Genomic DNA, 25,200 nt, shown 5'->3' with positions numbered 1-25,200 from the left:
ACGTAAGAACTGCCTTACTTACCAATGGAAATTTTGGGCTCGACTATGGTCTTAGTCAAGGACTATCTGTATTGTTATAATAAATCTGCCTTTCCCAAAGATTCTTTATATTGTTTTCATTGTTCATTTGTGTTCATTTTGGCCTTTTAAGGGGCAGTAGTGGCACCAGGGCTAAAGTTGAGGCCCAGGATTAACTGAAAAACAGCATTGGAAGGGACCTGGGTGGTCTTCTAATCCAAACCCCTGCTCAAGCAGGTAATCCTATACCAAAGATGATCGGGGAGCTAAACATATAAGGAACAGTTGCAAAGAATTGGGTATGTCCAGTTTAATGAAGAGAAGGACGAGGGGGGACATGATAGCTGTGTTCCAATATCTCAGGGGCTGCCACAAAGAAGAGGGAGTCAAGTTATTTTCCAAGGTGCTTGAAGGCAGGACAAGAAGCAACAGGTGGAAACTAAGCAAGGAGAGAAGCAACCTAGAACTAAGGAGAAACTTCCTGACAGTTAGAACAATTAACCAGTGGAACAACCTGCCTCCAGAAGCGGTGAATGCTCCAACATTGGAAGTTTTTAAGAAGAGACTGGACGCCACTTGTCTGAAATGGTATAGGGTTTCTTGCCTGAGCAGGGAGTTGGACTAGAAGATCTCCAAGGTCTCTTCCAACTCTGCTATTCTATTTTGTTCTGTTCTGTTCTGTTCTGTTCTACTCTACTCTAGACAAAGTGTTGTCCAATCTCTTCTTAAAAGCCTCCAATTTTGGGGCATCCACAACTTCTGGAGGCAAGTCATTTCAATTAATTGTTCTTACTGTCAGGAAATTTCTCCTTAATTTTGGTTGGTCTCTCCTTGATTAGTTTCCATCTATTGTTTCTTGCTCTGCCTTCAGGTGCTTTGAAGAATAGGCAGTTCCTCAAATATTGAAACTGCTATCATGTCACCCTAGACCTTCTCTTCATTAAACTAGACATACCCAATTTCTGCAACCGTTCTCTATATTTTATAGCTTCCAGTTCACTAATATCTTTGTTGCTCTTCTCTGCACTCTTAACATCTTTTTTATATCATGGCAAAAAAGTGATTTTTGACCTTATGGCCAAAGGCTTCTACTTCAGGCCCAGCCTTGGTGCTACCACCAAGTGCTACTCTTCAGAATAGCCTAGATGGGGGGGGGGGGAGAGCGGAGGGATAGAGAATAGTTTTCCTTTTGTCTTTCTGTGTGTATGTGTTGGAGTTAGTCAAGTTAGGCATTTTCTGAATTTTTGACACATTGGACCCAAAAGGATCACCAACACTGATTTAACCAAAGGAATCTGAAGTGCAACAACCCTGCAAGATCAACTCTGGTGATGTAATCAGAAGCTGGGACAAGACTGGCTCTTCTTGGCCATTTCAGCTTGTGCAGGGCAAACCCCTCCATCTTCCGGGCATCTTTTCTCTGTGACCATGTTGACTTGGCTGCACAAGAATCTGAGATCTGTTTTCCTCAGAGATACCTGACTGGAACTTTTTGAAGCACTTGGCCAGTGTTACTGCTGAAAAGCAGGACTGATATCCTCCTGGTCCATAGTGGTTCTTGGATGTGTAAGCCAGTAGGAGTGTAATGGCACCTTTTCCCTACTGAGGCTGCAGGCTGATTGGAGACATTGTGCAATGTGCATCATTTCCTCTTCTTTTCCCTAACAGGCTGCTACAAACTTCAAGATGGAGACTGGGGAGTGCTAGTTGGGGTAGAAGATCCTGAACTCCCTTAAACATAGCCAGCGCCCAATTCAAAACAGATAGCACAGGGGTTTTCAAACTCCGTCCTTTTATGAGGAATTCTGGGAGTTGAAGTCTATGAGTCATAAAAGGGTCGAGTTTGAAGATCTCAGAAAGCAGGTTACCTCGACATCACATCTGGACAGCAAGCATTAGAAGTGAATCATGAATTAACAGAGGGTTTTGTATTTCTGCTGCCATCTCGCGGTTGCTTTAAGTTGCTGAATTCCTCGGAAAGAAACTGCAGCTCTACATCCAGCCACTTGGTGGCGCACAATCCTTTTAATAGTCGAAAGTGACAAGGCTAGACATATAGACCTACTAAAAATAGAGAGTAGCCATTCTACAACATGAACGGATTTCCCTGACTATGAAAGATGTAGTTTGTTGCCCTCATTTGCAATCATGGAATACTTGTTCTCCACCTCTTTCCCCCAACCTCACAACTCTCCATATTAACATTTTGCATATTGCTCACATTTGGCCCACACGTATGTAGAACGCCACAACAGTTCTTCGGCCACTTGACACCCTTTGCGGAGATCGAGAGGAAATCGAGGCAACGACAGCCTTCTTCCGGTTGCAACTCTCGCGAGAACTTCTCTCCCCGGAAGTCCCGTTGCCCCGTGCCATTCTGTCTTTCCGAACCGGTCGGACAGCGGGTGATCGCGCGGCCGCCATGGCGCTGTACAACTTCAGGAAGATTATGGTGGTTCCGTCTGCGAAGGTAAGGCCCGATCCGCTCCATCCCGGCTCCCTCTGCCCCGCCGAGGCAGGCGCGATCCGCCTGGCTCTGCCGACCTGGGGAGCCCACGTGGCTCAGGAAGAGGCCAGAGCTGCTCCGCTCCTGAATGGAATCCGATGCCGCTCTTAGCCCGAGTAGGCTTTACCTGTTGGAGATCTGCCTGCGGAGCCCGATGTGGTCAATGTTTTATTTCAAGGCGAATGCGGCTTTACTTGCCGCGATAGACGTGCCGATTGTAATCAAAGCCCTCTTGGTTGGTAGAGTTCATTGAAGCTAGAAGAAGTATACATAGTATGTACTCTAAAATAGAGGAATAAATCTGGGGTGAATTTTAAAAATACAATATAATTATTGATATCATGTCATAATACTGACAAAGATAGAAATTATCCAAAGTGTGTGTGTGTGTGTGTGTGTGTGTGTGTGTGTGTAATTTGCTTTCGAATTGTGGTGCTGGAGAAGACACTTGAGAATCCCTTGGATTGTAAGGAGAATCAAATCAGGAAATCTTAAAGGAAATCAATTCTGGCTATTCTTCCTGGAAGGAAGCTGAAGCTCAAATATTTTGGCCACCAAATGAGGACTCTTTGGAAAAGACCCTGATGTTGGGAAAGATTGAAGGCAAAAGAAGGGGATGGAAAACGATGAGATGGTTAATGTCATTGACACAATGAACATGAATTGGGCAAACTCTGGGAGATAGAGAACATGGGGGCGGCTGGTGTACTATTTTCTTCTGTGCTATATCCTTTATTGGATGTTGGCGATCCTGTTTTTATCAGCAGCCCCACGAAAAAGTGCTGCTGAGTTTTGTCTGCTGCTATGGTCCATGAGATTGCGAAGAGTTAGACATGACTTATTTCAGGGGCCCTCAACTTTTTGGGCACCAGGGACTGGTTCCATGGAGAGAGGTTTTTCCATGAATCAGAGGAGCTTTGCTTGTTTGCTGGCATGCCAAGGACTGCTGCCTGTCCATGGACTGGGGATTGGGGATTCCTGACTTAGTGACTGAACAACAACAAATTATATATATATATATATATATATATATATATATATATATATATATATATATATATATATATATATATATATGTCTTTGGTTGTTCGGGTTTTCTCCCGCGTAAAATTGGAAGTGTCTTGGCAACGTTTCGACGAAGTCCATTCGTCATCTTCAGGCTGGTGTTTTTAGCTTCTTGCTTTGAGCAGCAATGTGTGGTTTTAGCTGTTTCTTCCTTTTAACTGCCAGGAGGGTATGAACTGATTGGATGGGAGCTTGGCTGTGTTCTGATTGGGTGGAGGTGTGTTCTGAATGGTTAGGGGCTTGGCTGTGCTCTGATTGGCTGGGGGAGTGTTCTGTTTGGTTGTGCTCAGGTTAGTCTGAGTTGCAGAGGGGTTTAAGATTTTGGGGTTAGGGAGTCGTTTGTCAATAAGGGCAGGTTTCCAAATGGCTGGTAGGCGGGAGGTATCATCTCGCTTGTTCATGCTGTGTGGGCGTTTTTCTATCTCGATGGCTTCTCTGATTATTCTGTTATTAAAATGTTCACTTTTGGCAATGGTTCTGGTATTTTTAAAGTCAATTTCATGTCCTGTGGCTTTAAGGTGTTGGACCAGGGAAGATGTTGGTTCCTCTTTTTTGACTGAGTTCTTATGTTCTTCAATGCGTGCACTTATTCTTCTGTTGGTTTGTCCGATGTATGTGGTGGGACAAGTGGTGCATGGGATTTCGTATACTCCTTGATTTTCTAATTCAATTTTATCTTTGGGGTTTCTAAGGATGGTGGATATTTTTCTGTTTGTGCAGAATGCTGTTTTGATGTTGTGTTTATGAAGGATCTTACTGATTCTGTCTGTGGTGCCTTTTATGTATGGGAGGAGGGCTTTGCCGTTTTCTTGTTCTTTGTCTTGGATTTTGGTGGGGGTTTTCTTTTTGGATTAGGTTTGTAATCTTATTTCTATGGAATCCATTGGATGTTAGTACATTGGTGAGAGTGTGTAGTTCGGGTTTTAGGTGTTGTTCGTCAGCTAAGCGTTTTGTTCTGGAGATGAGTGTCTTGGCTACAGAGTTGATCTGTGCTGGGTGGTGGTGTGAGAGAGCGTGCAGATAGCGGTTGTGTGTGTTTTCTTCTGGTAGATGGTGTGTCCTAGGGAGCCATTGGATTTCTTGTAGACTAAGACATCCAGGAAGGGAAGTTGGTTGTTAGCTTCTGTTTCCATGGTGAACTGTATTTTGGGGTGTAGGCTGTTGAGGTGTGTGAGGAAGTTGTCCAGTTTTTCTTTCCCATGTGGCCAGATTATGAAGGTGTCGTCTACATATCTGAGCCAGAGTTTGGGTTTGTGATCCGATTTTTCTAGAGCTTGGGTTTCAAAGTGTTCCATGTAGAGGTTGGCAATGACAGGTGAGAGGGGTGATCCCATGGGTGCTCCTTCTGTTTGTTTGTATTTTTGTCCGTTATAGATGAAGTATGTGTTGGATAGGCAGTGGTTGGTCAGATCTAAGATGTGTTTGGGGGGGTTATATTTGTTTTGAATAGCTGTCAAGGCTTCTTTGATAGGCACTTGGGTGAAGAGGGATATGACATCGAAGCTCACTAGTAGGTCGCTGGGCTGTAAGCTTTGTTTCTTTATGATCTCTATAAACTGGAATGAGTTTTTTACGTGTGAGGTGATGGATTCTGCATAGGGCTGTAGTTGTTTGGCGAGAAATTTGGCTAGGTTTTGTAGAGGTGAGCCTATGGAGCTGACTATAGGTCTGAGTGGGGTTCCTTCTTTGTGTATCTTGGGGAGACCATAGAGTTTAGGGCATCTGGATGATTTCTCTCTGGGAATGATTCTTTGCTGGATCTCTTCGCTAATGGGGGAGGCTTTTATCTTGGTTCTGGTGGTTTTTTCCAGGTAGGTGGTGGGATCTGTATTTAGGGGTTTGTATGTGGAGTCTTGGAGTAGGTTGGTTAATTTGACTACCAAACCAAATTAACCAACCTACTCCAAGACTCCACATACAAACCCCTAAATACAGATCCCACCACCTACCTGGAAAAAACCACCAGAACCAAGATAAAAGCCTCCCCCATTAGCGAAGAGATCCAGCAAAGAATCATTCCCAGAGAGAAATCATCCAGATGCCCTAAACTCTATGGTCTCCCCAAGATACACAAAGAAGGAACCCCACTCAGACCTATAGTCAGCTCCATAGGCTCACCTCTACAAAACCTAGCCAAATTTCTCGCCAAACAACTACAGCCCTATGCAGAATCCATCACCTCACACGTAAAAAACTCATTCCAGTTTATAGAGATCATAAAGAAACAAAGCTTACAGCCCAGCGACCTACTAGTGAGCTTCGATGTCATATCCCTCTTCACCCAAGTGCCTATCAAAGAAGCCTTGACAGCTATCCAAAACAAATATAACCCCCCCAAACACATCTTAGATCTGACCAACCACTGCCTATCCAACACATACTTCATCTATAATGGACAAAAATACAAACAAACAGAAGGAGCACCCATGGGATCACCCCTCTCACCTGTCATTGCCAACCTCTACATGGAACACTTTGAAACCCAAGCTCTAGAAAAATCGGATCACAAACCCAAACTCTGGCTCAGATACGTAGACGACACCTTCATAATCTGGCCACATGGGAAAGAAAAACTGGACAACTTCCTCACACACCTCAACAGCCTACACCCCAAAACAGTTCACCATGGAAACAGAAGCTAACAACCAACTTCCCTTCCTGGATGTCTTAGTCTACAAGAAATCCAATGGCTCCCTAGGACACACCATCTACCAGAAGAAAACACACACAAACCGCTATCTGCACGCTCTCTCACACCACCACCCAGCACAGATCAACTCTGTAGCCAAGACACTCATCTCCAGAACAAAACGCTTAGCTGACGAACAACACCTAAAACCCGAACTACACACTCTCACCAATGTACTAACATCCAATGGATTCCATAGAAATAAGATTACAAACCTAATCCAAAAAGAAACCCCCACTAAAATCCAAGACAAAGAACAAGAAAACGGCAAAGCCCTCCTCCCATACATAAAAGGCACCACAGACAGAATCAGTAAGATCCTTCATAAACACAACATCAAAACAGCATTCTGCACAAACAGAAAAATATCCACCATCCTTAGAAACCCCAAAGATAAAATTGAATTAGAAAATCAAGGAGTATACGAAATCCCATGCACCACTTGTCCCACCACATACATCGGACAAACCAACAGAAGAATAAGTGCACGCATTGAAGAACATAAGAACTCAGTCAAAAAAGAGGAACCAACATCTTCCCTGGTCCAACACCTTAAAGCCACAGGACATGAAATTGACTTTAAAAATACCAGAACCATTGCCAAAAGTGAACATTTTAATAACAGAATAATCAGAGAAGCCATCGAGATAGAAAAACGCCCACACAGCATGAACAAGCGAGATGATACCTCCCGCCTACCAGCCATTTGGAAACCTGCCCTTATTGACAAACGACTCCCTAACCCCAAAATCTTAAACCCCTCTGCAACTCAGACTAACCTGAGCACAACCAAACAGAACACTCCCCCAGCCAATCAGAGCACAGCCAAGCCCCTAACCATTCAGAACACACCTCCACCCAATCAGAACACAGCCAAGCTCCCATCCAATCAGTTCATACCCTCACTGGCAGTTAAAAGGAAGAAACAGCTAAAACCACACACCACACATTGCTGCTCAAAGCAAGAAGCTAAAAACACCAGCCTGAAGATGACGAATGTGACTTCGTCGAAACGTTGCCAAGACACTTCCAATTTTACGCGGGAGAAAACCCGAACAACCAAAGACCTATATACAAATACCCGCGAAAACCTCAGAAAACAAATATTGAACCTCTACGGGGAGGAAATCCACCATCTGACCAGGACCTATGAAAAACTTGAAGTCCAAAGAGCTTCCATTTTATGTGACCTCGCATTCCTACGTAACTGCCGAGATCAAAAATCTAATCCCCACATGTTTCCAACTGAAATTCCACTCCAACTCTGCAGCCACCAAACGGATCCTGAAAAGAACAGAATTGGCCCTAATCAGAAATGAACTTCACACAAAAAGATTCCTCCTAGACCGAATTAACAAAGATCTCCTCACACTCCACCTCAAACTCAGCAACAAGATCCACCCCGCACTTTGGGACAAATCCAAACAACTCGCCGTCTGGAGAGCCGAAACACAGACCACCCTCAAGACAGATACACACACCAACAAACTCCGAAGACTACAAGAACGCCAGAAACAAACCCCTCCTCCCTCACAGCCACACATGAAACAAACAGTGCATAACATCTCAGATAGGATCCTCACCAAAGCCGAAACCAATGTCCTTTCCAAAGGATTCAACTTTGCAGTCGCTCCCAAACACATCCCCACTGAAACCATTATATGTGAAGTTGAAACCAGCCTGACCAAAATCAACCCCGATGACGCTAACAAAATCAGACTCAAAATCACCAACATCCTCTGCACCAGCAAGCCACCCAAAAGCAACTTACCCAAAGAGGAACAGACAGCACTACGTAACCTGAAAGAAGACACCAGCATAATAATCCTACCAGCAGACAAGGGCAACGCCACGGTGGTTATGAACACATCTGACTACCAAACCAAATTAACCAACCTACTCCAAGACTCCACATACAAACCCCTAAATACAGATCCCACCACCTACCTGGAAAAAACCACCAGAACCAAAGATAAAAGCCTCCCCCATTAGCGAAGAGATCCAGCAAAGAATCATTCCCAGAGAGAAATCATCCAGATGCCCTAAACTCTATGGTCTCCCCAAGATACACAAAGAAGGAACCCCACTCAGACCTATAGTCAGCTCCATAGGCTCACCTCTACAAAACCTAGCCAAATTTCTCGCCAAACAACTACAGCCCTATGCAGAATCCATCACCTCACACGTAAAAAACTCATTCCAGTTTATAGAGATCATAAAGAAACAAAACTTACAGCCCAGCGACCTACTAGTGAGCTTCGATGTCATATCCCTCTTCACCCAAGTGCCTATCAAAGAAGCCTTGACAGCTATCCAAAACAAATATAAACCCCCCAAACACATCTTAGATCTGACCAACCACTGCCTATCCAACACATACTTCATCTATAATGGACAAAAATACAAACAAACAGAAGGAGCACCCATGGGATCACCCCTCTCACCTGTCATTGCCAACCTCTACATGGAACACTTTGAAACCCAAGCTCTAGAAAAATCGGATCACAAACCCAAACTCTGGCTCAGATACGTAGACGACACCTTCATAATCTGGCCACATGGGAAAGAAAAACTGGACAACTTCCTCACACACCTCAACAGCCTACACCCCAAAATACAGTTCACCATGGAAACAGAAGCTAACAACCAACTTCCCTTCCTGGATGTCTTAGTCTACAAGAAATCCAATGGCTCCCTAGGACACACCATCTACCAGAAGAAAACACACACAAACCGCTATCTGCACGCTCTCTCACACCACCACCCAGCACAGATCAACTCTGTAGCCAAGACACTCATCTCCAGAACAAAACGCTTAGCTGACGAACAACACCTAAAACCCGAACTACACACTCTCACCAATGTACTAACATCCAATGGATTCCATAGAAATAAGATTACAAACCTAATCCAAAAAGAAACCCCCACTAAAATCCAAGACAAAGAACAAGAAAACGGCAAAGCCCTCCTCCCATACATAAAAGGCACCACAGACAGAATCAGTAAGATCCTCCATAAACACAACATCAAAACAGCATTCTGCACAAACAGAAAAATATCCACCATCCTTAGAAACCCCAAAGATAAAATTGAATTAGAAAATCAAGGAGTATACGAAATCCCATGCACCACTTGTCCCACCACATACATCGGACAAACCAACAGAAGAATAAGTGCACGCATTGAAGAACATAAGAACTCAGTCAAAAAAGAGGAACCAACATCTTCCCTGGTCCAACACCTTAAAGCCACAGGACACGAAATTGACTTTAAAAATACCAGAACCATTGCCAAAAGTGAACATTTTAATAACAGAATAATCAGAGAAGCCATCGAGATAGAAAAACGCCCACACAGCATGAACAAGCGAGATGATACCTCCCGCCTACCAGCCATTTGGAAACCTGCCCTTATTGACAAACGACTCCCTAACCCAAAATCTTAAACCCCTCTGCAACTCAGACTAACCTGAGCACAACCAAACAGAACACTCCCCCAGCCAATCAGAGCACAGCCAAGCCCCTAACCATTCAGAACACACCTCCACCCAATCAGAACACAGCCAAGCTCCCATCCAATCAGTTCATACCCTCACTGGCAGTTAAAAGGAAGAAACAGCTAAAACCACACATTGCTGCTCAAAGCAAGAAGCTAAAAACACCAGCCTGAAGATGACGAATGTGACTTCGTCGAAACGTTGCCAAGACACTTCCAATTTTACGCGGGAGAAAACCCGAACAACCAAAGACCTATATACAAATACCCGCGAAAACCTCAGAAAACCTATATATATATATATATATATATATATATATATATATATATATATATATATATAATATATATATATATATATATATATATATATATATATATATATATATATACTGGACTCATACTTATTTTTTAGAATACTATTGTAATGGTTCATAGTTTTAATTTCCTGTCTCAGAGATTGGACAGAATTGACACACATTTCTCCTCTTTGGGGCTGTTATTTTTTTTTATATATCATTGAAAATAGCTGTTGCTACTTTTTCATCAGTTGTTATCTGTTATTTATTTGCAGGACTTCATTGATTTAACATTGTCCAAGACCCAGCGAAAGACTCCTACGGTCATTCATAAGCATTATCAAATTCACAGAATTCGTCATTTCTACATGAGAAAAGTAAAATATACTCAACAAAATTATCATGACAGACTTACTCAAATAATTATGGATTTCCCAAAGCTTGATGTAAGTGACTTTTCAATTGAAACATATGTCCATTACATAAATGCAGTTATATGTTGTTTCTTGGAGGAAGCTTGTATACATGTGGTCCTAGACTTATTACAGTTCGTTTAGTGATCGTTCAAAGTTACAACGGTACTGAAAAAAGTGACTTATGACCATTTTTCACACTTACAACCATTGCAGTGTTCCTGTGGTCATGTGATCAAAATTCAGACGCTTGGCAACTGACTCATTTATGACTGTTGCATTGTCCCGGAGTCACGTGATCACCTTTTGCAACCTTCTGCTAAGCAAAGTCAATGCAGAAGCCAGATTCACTTAACTGTGGCAAGAAAGGTTGTGAAATAGGGCAAAACTCACTTAACAAATGTCTCACTTAGCAACAGAAATTTTAGGCTCAGTTGTCATAAGTTGAGGACTGCTTGTATTTTAGAAGTATGGGGACTAAGGTAGTGCTAAAATATTTCTGTACTGCTGTCAAGTCATTAGGAGTTGGGTTTGATGAGAAGGAATCTTAAACTTTATGATGGGAGGGTGGGGGCAAAATTACTATAAACAGCTTGGTATTTAGTAGACGTCAGCGGATTTTATTTAATGAACATGTTAAAATGCTGCAATGGATGCAATTATTAATTTTTCATTGTACTTACATAGGATTGGCAGTGGTTGGGTTCTGGTATTCTCTGAAAATATAACCACACTTTACTTATGCAATTCCTGGCAAAACAAATAACAATGAATTAATTTGTCATTCTTGAAACTTATATATTATTAGATAAATCTGGATTGATTGATCTACTTTTTTTTAAAGCAGCTTCTGTCCATGTCATAAATTACTTTTTGAGCTTTCCCTAATTTCATGATCAGGGATCATATTTTCCTTGGGTTTTCATAGGATTAGCTTTCAAATCCTTTGAATCCTGGCTGAAAGTTCTCAGGACCAATTCTTTCAGACCTGGTTATTCTAATGGGTTTGGGGTGAGGAATTGTTATCACAAGGGTGCCTATTATAGTACGTAGGGATGTTTGTTTAGTCTAGAGGTCTTCAAACTTGGCCCTTTTATGAGTTGTGGACTTCAACTCCCAGAGTTCCTCAGCCAGTGTACCTGACTGAGGAATTCTGGGAGTTGAAGTCCACAAGTCATAAAAGGGCCAAGTTTGAAGACCCCCTGGTTTAGTCCTTTGCCACAAGTTGATTATAATTGTAATACTTTTCTTTCTTTTGCTTTCTCTAATCTGTATAGATTAGAGTATTAATACATAAACTAATTAAAAATTAAATTGAATTGTGTATATTTTATTGATAAATTAAATATATCATTGGTTTTGATACTCTATTTTTGTTGATTTCAGGATATTCATCCCTTTTATGCAGATTTGATGAATGTACTCTACGATAAAGATCATTACAAGCTAGCTTTGGGGCAAATAAATATTGCCAAAAATCTGATTGACAAGTAAGAGAATTTCACTATGTACATATTTAAATGTGTTATATTTATATCTCATCTTACTTCTGGAAGCTCACCTGATGACATGAAGGATTCCCCAGTCAATTTATTTTGTATAGCAATAATTGTGTGCAGTTGGGAGGGAGAGAATGACCTGAAGTCTCCCAGTTAATTCTATAGTCAAGTGGAGATAGGACTTTGGTCTCTCAACTTGCAGTTCCAACACATGTCATACTAAATAATGATTTGCTGAATTATGACCTATTGAATAAAGAGTAATTGGCAATGTTTACATTAGCAATTTCAAGACTGGCTGAGGAATTCTGGGAGTTGAAGTCCACCCATCTTAAAGACTGAGAAACACTGAGTTCAGGAAAAAAATGAAATTGGCATATTTGAGCCCAGAAAAAAATGAAATCAAAGTCAAAATATATTATGATTTATTGTGACAGATGAACTGAGTTTTAATATTCTGTTCTAGCTATCATTCTTTGTCCTCAGTGTGCTGTTAAGTGAAATAAAATAGAAACACAGTTAATAAACATTCTCCTAGCTAATAGAATATAGATTTGATACCTGGTTTTGTGACGTAGTGTTGCAAAAGATTACGTGCGGTTGATGAAATATGGAGATTCCCTCTATCGATGCAAACAGTTGAAGCGTGCAGCCTTGGGACGGATGTGTACCATAATCAAAAGGCAGAAGCAGAGCCTGGAATATTTAGAACAAGGTATGTCAAGTGTAGAAATTTACTATTTATTTATTGAGCAAATTTATATGGCTGTCTAATCCCCACATAGGTGATTCCGGGCAGCTTACAATATTTAAAAGATCCCATTCCACTCCATCCCCCATGGCAGCAACAACACAAATCAACCACTTAATTGGCTCTATCTCCATTTGTGATCTCTAGACTTGCTGACAAAACCATGAAAACCATGTTTTTAGGGCTCTTTGGAAAATCAACAAAGGAGCAGGGCAACCATACCTTGCGGGAATGATGTTCCATAGAGAAGAGGCTACCACCAAAAAGGCCCTTTTTCATGGTTCCACCAAATGTTCCTCCCTAATCAGTGGCTACGGGTCTCCCCCCTATTGGGACCAAGAAGAAGGATGCCTCCTCTTATGGAACATCATCCCTGTAGAGATAAGCTCCCACATTGACACTCTTTCTCAAAGCTCTGAAGATATGGTTTTGCCAACAGGCCTAGAGACCTTAGTGTGATATGGACACCATCAAGGGGCTTGTCCGATGGTTGTTGCTGGGATTGAGGAATTGTTTTCCTTTTGTATTGCAGTTTTATTTTTTAAGCTGCCCAGCAGTCCTTCAAATATGAAATGAGACAACTGAATGCATTGGGTGGGTTAACCTAAAAGGTCATGCTGCTAAAGCATAATTTAAAACCATAATGAATGAGTGAATATTTAGTACTCTAATGGCTGAGTTCATACAAAATCAAACTACAATATTATGTATCTAAACAATACTTTTGTGTCCTTTTTTAAAAATTTCAGTGCGACAGCATTTATCACGATTGCCAACTGTTGATCCTAATACACGAACTCTCCTGCTGTGTGGATACCCCAATGTTGGGAAATCAAGTTTCATAAATAAGGTTTGTAGATACGCCTTGCATCAGAGTCACACTAAATCGGAATGTAATAGTGAGCATTGAGTAAACGCAAGTAATTTCTTAGCACTGTATTTAGAATTTCAGGCATAGTTGGCATATATCATTTCCTAAACTGAGAGAAAATACATGTTAGAGCTGTTAATAATAGTTTTACATCTTAACCTTTTTGTAAGATATAGTCTTACAAAAATATAAGAAAAAATAATCTCCATTTTCCTGTCTTCTGAAAAAAATATTTTTAGTCTCTTTTTACCCCAGTTTAGGAACATTTCTCATGATTCTAACTGATGGTTGGGATTCAGAAAAAGAGTTGTTTCAGGAATGAGACCCTTTTATGTTTTAGGTAACAAGAGCTGATGTAGATGTGCAGCCATATGCATTTACCACAAAATCTCTGTTTGTGGGACACATGGATTACAAATATTTGCGTTGGCAGGTAAAAACCATCTCTTAGTTAAATCAGTTAATTGTTCCTATTTAAGGTAGTGTTTCTTTTTTCTTTTTTTCTTTTTTTTTTTTGCCTGTAGCATTTTGGAAACTCAGGTTTTTGAGATCTTTGCTTAGGCTTTAAATTATTGTTACTATTTACTTGATATTAATTTTCCTGCATTACAGGTAGTCCTGTTGGAAATTTGCAATAGGGTCATAAATATTTTTGGAGGGGGGAGGGTGTCTGTTGGAACTTCAAGTGGTCCTTAAGTGACCAGATGTAATTTGAGGATTATCTGCATTTGTACAGTCAGCCCTCAACTTACAACCTCAATTGAGCCTAAAATGTCCGTTGCTAAATGAGACAGTTGTTAAATGAATTTTTATGACCTTTCTTGCCACAGTAGTTAAGTGAATCACTGCAGTTGTTAGTGACACAGTTGTTAAGTGAATCTGAGTTCCCTAGTGACTTTCCTTGTGGGAAGGCTGCAAAAGATGATCACATGATCCAGGGATGATGCAACCGTCATAAATACATGCCAGTTGCTAAGCATCTGAAATCTGATTGTATAAATGTGGAGATCCTGCAAGGATCGTAAGTGTGAAAAGTGGTCACAAGTCACTTTTTTCAATGCCATTGTAACTTCAACTGGTCATTAAATGAACTGTTGTAAGTCAACGACTATCTATATTGTAAATCAGTGGCTCCCAACCTTTTGGGCACCAATGTCAGGTTCCGTGGATAAGGTTTTTCCTTGAACTGGAGGTGGGGGGCGCGGTTTCGCATGCTGCCGTCATCCCTCTGGATGGGGCTTCACTTGTTTGCCTGGCCCAGTTTTTGGCATGCTGCGGCCCAATGCTGGTCGAACAGACAGGGTTGGGGACCCCTGTTGTAAATCACATTGCTAATGCCCCACTTTCATTTGAGATGATGTCTCAGATGGGGCTCTCTATTTTATTTTGCTTTACTTTGTTTTTGTTTATTGGACCAGCTCTCTTCATTTTTGTCTGTTTCATTGCAGGTCATAGATACTCCTGGTATTTTGGATCATCCTTTGGAAAATAGAAACACCATCGAGATGCAGGCCATAACTGCACTTGCCCATCTCCGGTCTGCTGTGCTCTATGTCATGGATATCTCAGAACAGTGTGGCCATAGCTTGGAGGAACAGCTGGCACTTTTTGAGAATATTAAGCCATTGTTTGCCAACAAGGTGTTTGGGGTTTTGCCCCTTTACGTTTTAAAGCTTCTTGTTTTTTGTTAGAAAACCCAAGCTGGCTTACACAATGTGTGGTTTTCTTTCTCTGTTTTATTTTAGCCTCTAATTATTGTAGCCAATAAATGTGATGTGAAAAGGATTTCTGAACTTTCTGAAGAGAATCGGGTGAGTAGTTTTCAGAAGTGATGATTACACAGCCAAATGCATGCTTGTATCCTGATTGGCTACCATTATTATTAATCTGGGTATTGTTGCATTTTTTTCTTTTATGGTGGATTGAGTGCCTCACTCCCAAATCACTCAGGTCTGCATAAAAGTCCATGCTGGACTCTTAACCTTAACTCTTAAGGTATCCTTATACATTACCTTTTTAAAAAAGCAGATACCATTTGCGTTCCTGATTACTATTGTGGCCTACGCATCAATCACTCAGTAATGATATCTGTTTTGTTCCTCTAGCCAAACAGTCCCTTCGTTGCAACTTTCTGTACTTTTCAGGTAGCAACTGATTGTCTGTCCCTTTCAATTTATTTATATCCGGCCTTTATTACTTTACAAATAATTCAAGGTGGTGAACATATCCAACACACCTTCCTTCTCCTATTTTCCCCTCCCATTCTGCATCTTTCTCTGCTGATGAACAGAGTTCATCTTGCAAATATCTACCCAAATACTGAAAGATTCATATTGTGTAACATTAATGGAATATGAAATAATAACACCCACTCTTAACCTTTCCTAATAACCAGTCTGTTTTAGATTATATGTACTAAAAATCATTTTTTTCTTTATCATGGAAATATTATTAATTAAACTGACATATTGAAAAAATATGTTTATATACAGACACGGACACATACAACTTCCTGTATACAGGTGTGTGCAGCTTGAGATTGCTCTGTGCTCAATTACCAGTGATTAAGATGGTATTTGCACACTTTGGGGATGTGTGTGCACATAATTTTACCAAATGCTTTCTTTTATCTTTCAGAAAATATTTGCTGAATTAAAAGCTGATGGACTTCCTGTGATTGAGACAAGCACTATGACAGAAGAAGGTGTTATTCAGGTTAAAACAGAAGTGAGTGTATATGTGTATACTAAATATCTACATTGGTTTCAATCCACTTCTGCTTCTCCAAAGACTATTTTGCAGCTTCCTTTAAAATATTGCATTAGAAAAACAAAAACAATTTTTGCTTGCTGTCATGAATCCTCCTGTTAATCAGATGCTGTGTTCTACTTGCTTTCCCTTACTCTGATGTTTGCAGCAGATGCTAATGTTAGTTTTCTCATCTATCTATCTATCTATCTATCTATCTATCTATCTATCTATCTATCTATCTATCTATCTATCTATCTATCTACACACACACACACATTACATACATACACACATACTTATTTATGGACTTGTATGATGTGGGTGGTTGAACTTTCCCATATCATTGTGTATAATCAAAAAAGTTGTCTTTTTTAAAAAAAATCAATATCCTCTATTTATCAATTGCTGGAAATTGCTTGCAGCAATTCATCATCAGTCTCCATAGTGGGAAAAATATTTTTCTTCATCTGGTCATTAGAAAGTACAAGCAGTCCTCGACTTACGACCACAATTGAGCTAAAACTTTCTGTTGCTAAGTGAAACAAAAAGTGAGTTTTGCCCCATTTTGTGACCTTTCTTGCTTCAGTTATTAAATGAATCATTGCAGTTACTAAGTTAGTAACATGGTTGCTAAGTGAATCTGGCTTCCCCATTAACTTGGCTCGTCAGAAGGTCACAAAAGTGGATCACATGGCCCCAGGACACTGCAAATGTCATAAATATGAACTAGTTGCCCAACATGGTTAAGCAGATGCTGCAGTTGTTTAGCAAGTCCATTGATCGTTATAGGGCAGAGCTCCCCAAACGTTCTGGCTTGGTGGTGCGGAAGGAAAGGGAGCAGAGGCAAAATGGGTGTATGCACAGTGGTGGCGCACACGTGTGTGCATGTGCAGGCAAGTCGCATGCGCCCATGGCATGCATGCTGATGCCTGTGCATGCACAGGCAGGCCATTGGCATGTGTGCGCATACACAAATGACCCACTAGTGCCCGTGTAACGCTGGCGTTGGTGCTAGCTTCCCCTTGCATGCGCAAATGGGGCTGCTAGCCTCCATGCAGCGGTGTTACTGTGAGTTGGGAGGGGCTCACCAGCTATTTGTGGGGCCTGGTGGCCAAGAGTCTACGGCCCAGTACTGGGCTGTGGACCATAAGCTGGGGGGCCCTGCTATAGGGTGTTCTTTTCCAGAAACTGGAAGTAAAACCAGTTTTTTGGGGGAAAAATATCGTAAATTGCAGTCACCTGACCATGGAATGCTTCAATCAGCCAATGGTTGGCAGGTGTCCAAAATTTGGTCATGTGATACAGGGAGGCAGAGACCATAATTTTAGAACTGGCTTGTATGTAGCTTTTGGGGGTGGGGTTTCTACTGTTAATTCTGGACGATCACTATGTCCCTGGTTATAAATCGAGGATTGTCTGGATCAATGTTAATGCTTTGCGCCTAAGTTCAAGATTTCTTGAATTAATATTTTGTTACTATTTTCAGGCTTGTGACAGATTGTTGGCCCATCGCGTTGGCACCAAAATGAAAGGAAACAAAGTGAATGATGTACTGAACAGGCTACATTTAGCTCTTCCAACAAAAAGGGACGACAAGGTGGGGTGTCTGTGATTATATTTTATTACCTCTATTACATATATACCCACCAGATTTCCTATGTTCATGCCCTCCAGGTACTGTATATTCTTCCTGCAAGAATTTCCAGTTAAAGGCACTAGGGTGGATGGATCTTTTGTGCCTTGGGGGAAAAAATCTGAATATTTGTCAGCTTACAGACTGAAAGAAAAGAATGATGATGTTCTCCCCCTCAATAACCTAATACAACGGTCCCCAACCTTTCTGCTGCACACTGGCAGGAGCAGTCTCTGGGGGGGGGGTGCCCACTACTTGCGCAAATGGAGCTTTGTGTGCTTGCCCGCTGCTTATGTGGCCAGGTTCCTGATGAGGCATGACCCGGGGGTTGAGGACCCATGAACCTTATGCATACTGTGTTTCCCTGAAAATAAGACATACTCCAAAAATAAGACCTAGTTTGATTTTTACACATGCGCCCAATATAAGCCCTATATATAAAATAAGACCCCACCCAGTCCATTGTACCTGGTTGCACGAGATGGGGTGAGGTGTACTGATAAAAATCAAGCTAGGGCAGGGATGGGGGGGGTGGAACTGCCCCTCTCACCCTGCACCCCCTTACTTTAGGACAGTTGCAGCCAGCTTCCCATGCCCTGGTATCTGCCTCGCCAGCCCACTGTTTTGCTGGCAGAGGCCTTCAGGATTGGCCACTGATGGAGAAATGGAGGCCAGGGGGCACCATGTGCATCAATTTAGAGCTCATTTCTTGTCTGCAGAGGCCTTTCAGGATAGGCCTCTGATGGCAAAATGGAGGCAGGGGGTTCCACACGTTCAATCCGGAGCCCGTTTCTTGCCTGCAGAGGCCTTTCCTGAAGGCCTCTGATGATGAAACGGAGGCCGGGGAATGCCATCATGTCAGTCCGAAGCCCCTGGCTGCAGAGGCCTCTCCTGAAGGCATCTGCCAGCAAATCAGAGGCTGGGGGGAGCGGGCAACATGCGTGAGCTGCGGCAAGTGGCGACAGCAGAAGTGGGCCGGTGAGGCAGATGTTCGGGGCATGGGAGGGCTGGCTGCAGCGATCCTAAGGTATTTTGTTTGTGTGTGTGTCTATCTTTGGTTATTTGGGTTTTCTCCTGCGTCAAATTGGAAGTATCTTGGCAACGTTTCGACGAAGTCCCATTCGTCATCTTCAGGCTGGTGTTTTCGGCTTCGTGCTTCTAGGAGCAATGTGTGATCATAGCTGTTTCTTCCTTTTAACTGCCAGTGGGGGTATGAACTTTTTGGGTGGGAGCTTGGCTGTGTTCTGATTGGGTGAAGGTGTGTTCTGATTGGTTAAGGGCTTGGCTGTGCTCTGATTGGATGAGGGGCTGGCTGTGCTCTCATTGGATGGGGGAGTGTTCTGTTTGGGTGGAAGCTTTGTTGTGTTCAGGTTAGTCTGAGTTGCAGGGGGATTTGAAATGGTGAGCTGCGTTAACTGTTGTTTGGCTTCGTGGTCATGCCTCATCTTCATGGTTGGTGTCAGTTTGCTTCATGTATAGATTGGAGGGGTTTAATACATGAAGCAAACTGACACCCACCATGAAGATGAGCCATGACCACGAACACGAAGCCAATCAACAAGAACGCAGCTCACCATTTCAAATCCCCCTGTAACTCAGACTAACGTGAGCACAACAAAGCCCCCACCCAAACAGAACACTCCCCAGCCAATCAGAGCACAGCCAACCCCTCCATCCAATACACACACACACACACACACACACACACACACACACATATTCACGTTGCGTTTCATTTCTGTCTCTTAGGAAAGGCCCCCTTTTATTCCGGAAGGAGTCTTGTTGCGCAGGAAGTACATGGAAGTTGATGGCCCGAAAAAGAAATTGGTAGGTATCTTAGGAAAGATTTCCACATTTTAAGAGTATAAAAGAAGTAATAATTTATTTTATTTCGCACCCCTATTTTTTTTTAAACAGCTCAACATAGAGAACATATCTAATATCTCTTTCCTCCTTTTCTCCACAACAACAACAATTCTGTGAGATAAGTTGGGGTGTGAGACAGAATGACTGGCTGAAAGTCATCCAGCCTTAGGCTTTTATGCCTAAGGCAGGACTAGAACTCACAGTCTTCTGATGATTGGTCCAAAGTCACCCAGCTGAATTTCATGCTTAAAGCAGGGACTAGAACTCACAATCTCCCAGTTACTAGCCTAATGCTATAAGCACCAGATTAATCTGGCCCTTTATGCAATTTTTTTTTGTGATTTTGTGAAATTTATAAGAAATTCTTACTAATGATGCATCTTTGCTGCAGGAGAAAGACTTGGAAATGGAAATGGGAGATGACTATATATTGGATCTTAAGAGTAAGTATCAAAGCTATTCTTTCTGTTAAGAAATTCAGCTGGATTCAGGTTGCAGCCTTACACAACAGATTGCTCTATTAGATTATTCTTTTTTTGTAAATAGCTAAAGCAAAAACAAATAAAAAGAAACCATACAGGTTATGGTAAGCGTCATAATTACTGGGCTTATATTTTTTTCCTTTGTATCACTAAGATTCATTCCCTTTTTCATATTCTGTTAAGAATGGTACCAGGTTATAGGTAGAAATTGTCCCTAACTAATGTAGAATTCTATTCTGTCGGCAGTTTAGATCATATATAGTTCAAGCATATATTTCAAATCTATACTTTTATCTAATGTTGATATTCTTCAGAATTTAAGGAATGTTGTCAGTTGAAACAAATAAGAGCTCCATTATGTATAACTTATTACCAGCATGTAATTTATTACTTTAGAACAGGGATGTCAAACTGCTGGCCTGTGGGCCGGACGCGTCATGCAGAAGCCACGCCCACACCATTACCGGCAATGGCAAAACTGTCCCGATACGTTGTGCGACGTCATGTGACGTTGCGAGTTTGACATGTCTGCTTTAGAATGAGCTTTTCTTATTAAATGGCTATCAACTGAATAAAATTGCAGGAGTTTTGGAATTGCACAAATAAAACTCCTTCATTTTCTCCCTGATTTAGAATATTGGGATCTGATGGATCCATCTGAAAAATATGACATAGTACCTGAGATTTGGGAAGGTCATAACATAGCTGATTACATTGACCCAGACATCATGAAAGTGAGTATTAAAATACTGATAGTATATTAGATGAAAAAAAATGTAAATGTTCTGATACTGACCGTAGATTTTATAAGCACAGATTTCTTATTTTTCTTCATGGTGTTGTGCAAGTGGTTTCAAATTCAAAATTTTCTCTTTCCAGTTCTGCTTTATGCTCAGAATGCATTGCGTAAATCACTTTGGGACAGTTGTGAGCTCAAACCAGTCCTTGAAACAGCTATGCAATTTAGTCTATGCTAAAATCATACTTAAATGTATATTGCCATAGATAGTCTTTTTTAATAATAATAATAATAAAGTTGGTAGGAACCTTGGAGGTCATCTAGTCCAATCCCCTGCTCAGGCAGGAAACCCTATACCAGTGGTTCTCAACCTGTGGGTCGGGACCCCATTTGGGGTCGAACGACCATTTCACGGGGGTCGCCAAATAAGGCTGTCCACCATTTTTTTCCCCTTTGGCCACGCCCCTGGCACCCGGTGATGTATAAGTGGTTGGGGGTCACCACAACATGGGAAACTATATTATTGGGTCGCGGCATTAGAAAGGTTGAGAACCACTATACCATTTCAGACAAATGGCTGTCCAGTCCTTTCTTAAAAACTTCCAGTGTTGGAGCATTCATCACTTCTGGAGGCAGGCTGTTCCACTGTTTAATTGTTCTAACTGTCAGGAAGTTTCTCCTTAGTTCTAGGTTGCTTTTCTCCTTGATTAGTTTCCATCCATTGCTTCTTGTCCTGCCTTCAGGCGCCTTGGAAAATAGCTTGACTCCCTCTTCTTTGTGGCAGCCCCTGAGATATTGGAATATTTCTATGTGAAATAAATCCTATCGGCTGAAATCCTATCCTATCTGAAAGGCAATAGTGGTCTATAAGGAAGTACACAATAGAAATCCATTTCTAATGTATTGAATGTGGCATCGTTCTAGAAATTGGAACAACTGGAGAAAGAAGAGGAGCTAAAGGAAGCAGCTGGAGAATATGAAAGTGATTCAGAAAGCGAAGATGAAGAAATGATGGGAATCAGACAGTTGGCACAACAAATTCGTGAGAAGAGGAAACTGAAGATCCTGGAATCAAAGGAGAAAAACATACGTGGGCCCAGAATGCCCAGAACAGCTAAAAAGGCAAGTATAAAAATACTTGGGTGAGAATTCGGTGGAACGTGAGTGCGCTTGTCTTGGGCAGAAACTGGCTTTCCTGGCTAAGTAGAGCTTGGAAGAACTGAGGAAGTTTCTTGAACGAGAAGTGAAACATTTTAAGGGGGAAAAAAACCAAGAAAATCCAGTTGCCTTTGGGAAAAGCAAGGGTCATGAGTTCAAGCCCTGACTTAGCTAGGAAAGGCATCTGAGTGACCTTGGGCCAGTCACCCTTCAGCCCAACTTACCTCAAAGGAAAATAGAAGAAGAAAAATACGTTGGATATATTTGCTGCCTTGAGTTATTTGTAAAAATAATAAAGGTGGGATAAAAGTGAATGAATGAATGAATAAATAGGAACATCCTCCTACATTTGCTATCTTTTTTAAGTGACAAAATTCTTAATTTTTGCAAAGAATTTAAAAAGAAGATGTAACCATGTTTGAAGTAGAGAAGAATTGTGGTTTATGTTTACTTCCCTAATTTACAGGCCTGCAGATACTGTAGTCTTCCTTCTAAAATCTAACCTTTAGGGAAAAACTAGGATTTCTTGGTTTTTGTCCTGGCAATTTGCACAAAAAGAACTGAAGAACTTTCAGAATAGAAGAACAGAGTTGGAAGGGGCCTTGGAGGTCTTCTAGTCCAACCCCGTGCTCAGGCAGGAAACCCTATACCATTTCAGACAAATGGTTGTCCAAAATGTTTTCAAGGAAAAAGAACAAGAATGTCCAGTTGCCTTTTGAAAAAGCATCTTTGGGACAACCATGACTTGGATGATTGAGAATCTGCATAGTCATGGTATCTCGCTTTCTAGCCTGGTGCCTTAACCACTACACCAAACTTACTCTCAATTTGTAAGGTTTGTTGCATTGGGATACATTGTGTGATTTCCGTGCTACAGTTCAAAGAATAGCCATTTGGCCACCTTTGCCTGCTGCCTGTGTACCCAAATTTTAATTGGTAAAATTTCAAAACCACTTTTTTACTGAGATGGACTTTTCCAGATATGGATTAGCAAAAGGGAATTGGAGATGTTGATTTCTCAACTCAAAACAGCTGTGCTGCTCTCCCTTGCTTTTGAGAAATTTAGGGCTGTTCCCCAGTGATACGTCTAGAAGATTCAAATTGTAGGAACCACTGGATGTGCCTGAAAATTACTAGCACCTGAGCTATAGTACCCTGCCCCTTTAAGACTTCATCCTAGCAAGCCCGCCTGCCCATTAATGAGCAGCTATAAAAGTAGAGCAGCAAAGAGGCTGTGTGTTGTGAGTTGGAGTTCATTCTTCGTGGAGTCAATGTGAAGTCACCTTACTGGTGGATTGAAGATGTTTTGGGGGGTGGGGGGCAGTGGTTTCATTTTTACTTTGTTACTTTGTGGAAGTAAAGCCACTAGAAACAGCCTATGGCTAGTAGAGACAATGTTTTTTAGTTTTGGGGCTTACAACTTGTAGTAGTAGACCTGGGGAAAATTCCTGAGAAGGAACTGAGTATTACTCATTGTGTGCTTAAAGGCCAGTGGGGCTTGTGTTAGCTCTCTGGGCCCACTGGCTTTGGGCATGGATAAAATAACCTCTGATAATACTTTCCTTCTGACTTTAGATTCAACAGAAGACCCTTGAGCAGGAGATGACAAATCTGGGACTTGATGTCACAAACAGAACTGAGGTAAGATGTGCTTTTTTTTTTTTTTTTGCTTATTTTTCTCCCTTCTAGATCATTGGTGCACCTATAATAAAAAATGGAGTTGACTTGCATTTGGCAACATATCTTCCTATTTTTTGAAGTGGGGTGGGCTGAGAATAATTGGCCCAAAGCTTAAGGTGGGACTAGAACTCTTGTTTCCTGGTTTCTAGCCTGGTGCCTGAACCATTAGATCAACATTGGTTTTAAAATAGCGGGTCTATCTGTTGAAGATGGACTGTAGTTGGCGGCTTTCTCTCATAAATGGCAGGAAGAACATTTTTCATTTATGCTCTGCTGGCCATTGTTAAAACACCCAAGAGTTTTCTTCTGTTCATTAGAAATGTGGAGTGTTTAATGGATAGCAGAGGAGTTTACTATTCTTTGTAGGTTCTCAGCTGCTATAAGAATTTGTTAATGGAACACCAGGTTGCACTAGGGCATCTGATTAACTTATTAAGGACTCTGATTAGATTCTTTATCTGCAAATATTCAGGTACATTATTTAGCCCAGGAAAGGAGATCACGCAGTGTTACCCGCAAACGTAAGCGAGAAGATTCTGAACCACCATCCTCTATGCCTCTAAGCCGCAGCAGGTCTCGTACCCCTCGTGATGTTTCTGGCCTTCGTGACGCGAAGGTATGCCTTGGTTTTATTAAATTATCCCTGTTTATTCCAGACTATTGCATGTGCCTGTTTTGTGCTACAGTCTAATTAGCAATTAGAATTTGTTACAGCAAATACTACATAAACTGATGAATTTATGCAGTCACTTTTGTAACATTTTAATGAATGTTTAGTATTGAAATATCCAATTACTTTCTATTTTGAGATTGTTGTTCCTTTAAAAAAAAATCTTTAGTGAATTATGTAGAAAGTTAATCAGCCAGGTTATCTATGATGTGCATGTTCTTAGTATTGTTTCAAAGCTGGCTATTTCTATGTGTTGGGCTTTTGTAGTTGTAGTTGGGTGGGAGCTATGTGGAGAACAATTTGTGGTTATGTAATATTTAAATTCATAATGTATGGGATACTTGCATATGTTATTTTTATAGATGGTGAAGAAGGCTAAAACCATGATGAAGAAGGCTCAAAAGAAGATGAATCAGTTAGGCAAGAAAGGCGAGGCGGATAGAACTGTCTTTGACCTGAAGCCCAAACACTTGTTTTGTGGGAAGAGAAAAGCTGGCTCAACCGATCGAAGATAAAGCAACTCTTAAGAAGAAAAATAAAATCTCTATGTTGACACAAATAAATAAATTGCATGCATTGAAATTTGCCTTTTCATTTTTCTTTAAAATAACTCT

General features: G+C 41.3%; 1 protein-coding gene across 2 annotated transcripts; it reads left to right on the top strand.

Moving 5' to 3' along the window:
- The first annotated feature begins 2,333 nt into the window (after nt 1–2,333).
- On the top strand, nt 2,334–25,168 carry GTPBP4 (GTP binding protein 4). 2 transcript variants are annotated; one of them, XM_039352490.1, is made up of 17 exons: nt 2,334–2,488; nt 10,349–10,519; nt 11,873–11,976; nt 12,564–12,700; nt 13,486–13,586; nt 13,948–14,040; nt 15,056–15,247; nt 15,353–15,418; nt 16,245–16,334; nt 17,845–17,955; nt 19,741–19,818; nt 20,249–20,300; nt 20,973–21,073; nt 22,003–22,200; nt 23,812–23,877; nt 24,389–24,532; nt 24,949–25,168. In XM_039352490.1, exons 1-17 carry the CDS (start codon nt 2,441–2,443, stop codon nt 25,099–25,101), a joined length of 1,905 nt encoding a protein of 634 aa, XP_039208424.1. In that variant the 5' UTR covers nt 2,334–2,440; the 3' UTR covers nt 25,102–25,168. The 2 variants fall into 2 exon arrangements, with proteins under 2 accessions (XP_039208424.1, XP_039208425.1); XM_039352491.1 differs by lacking the exon at nt 13,948–14,040.
- Nucleotides 25,169–25,200: the final 32 nt, after the last annotated feature.

The sequence above is a fragment of the Crotalus tigris genome, unplaced genomic scaffold (genome assembly GCF_016545835.1).
Source record: "Crotalus tigris isolate CLP2741 ecotype Arizona unplaced genomic scaffold, ASM1654583v1 scf7180000018435.730608, whole genome shotgun sequence".
Classification (NCBI taxonomy): domain Eukaryota; kingdom Metazoa; phylum Chordata; class Lepidosauria; order Squamata; family Viperidae; genus Crotalus; species Crotalus tigris.
Note: the sequence above shows the minus strand (reverse complement) of the source record. Positions and strands in the feature narration are given on the sequence as shown.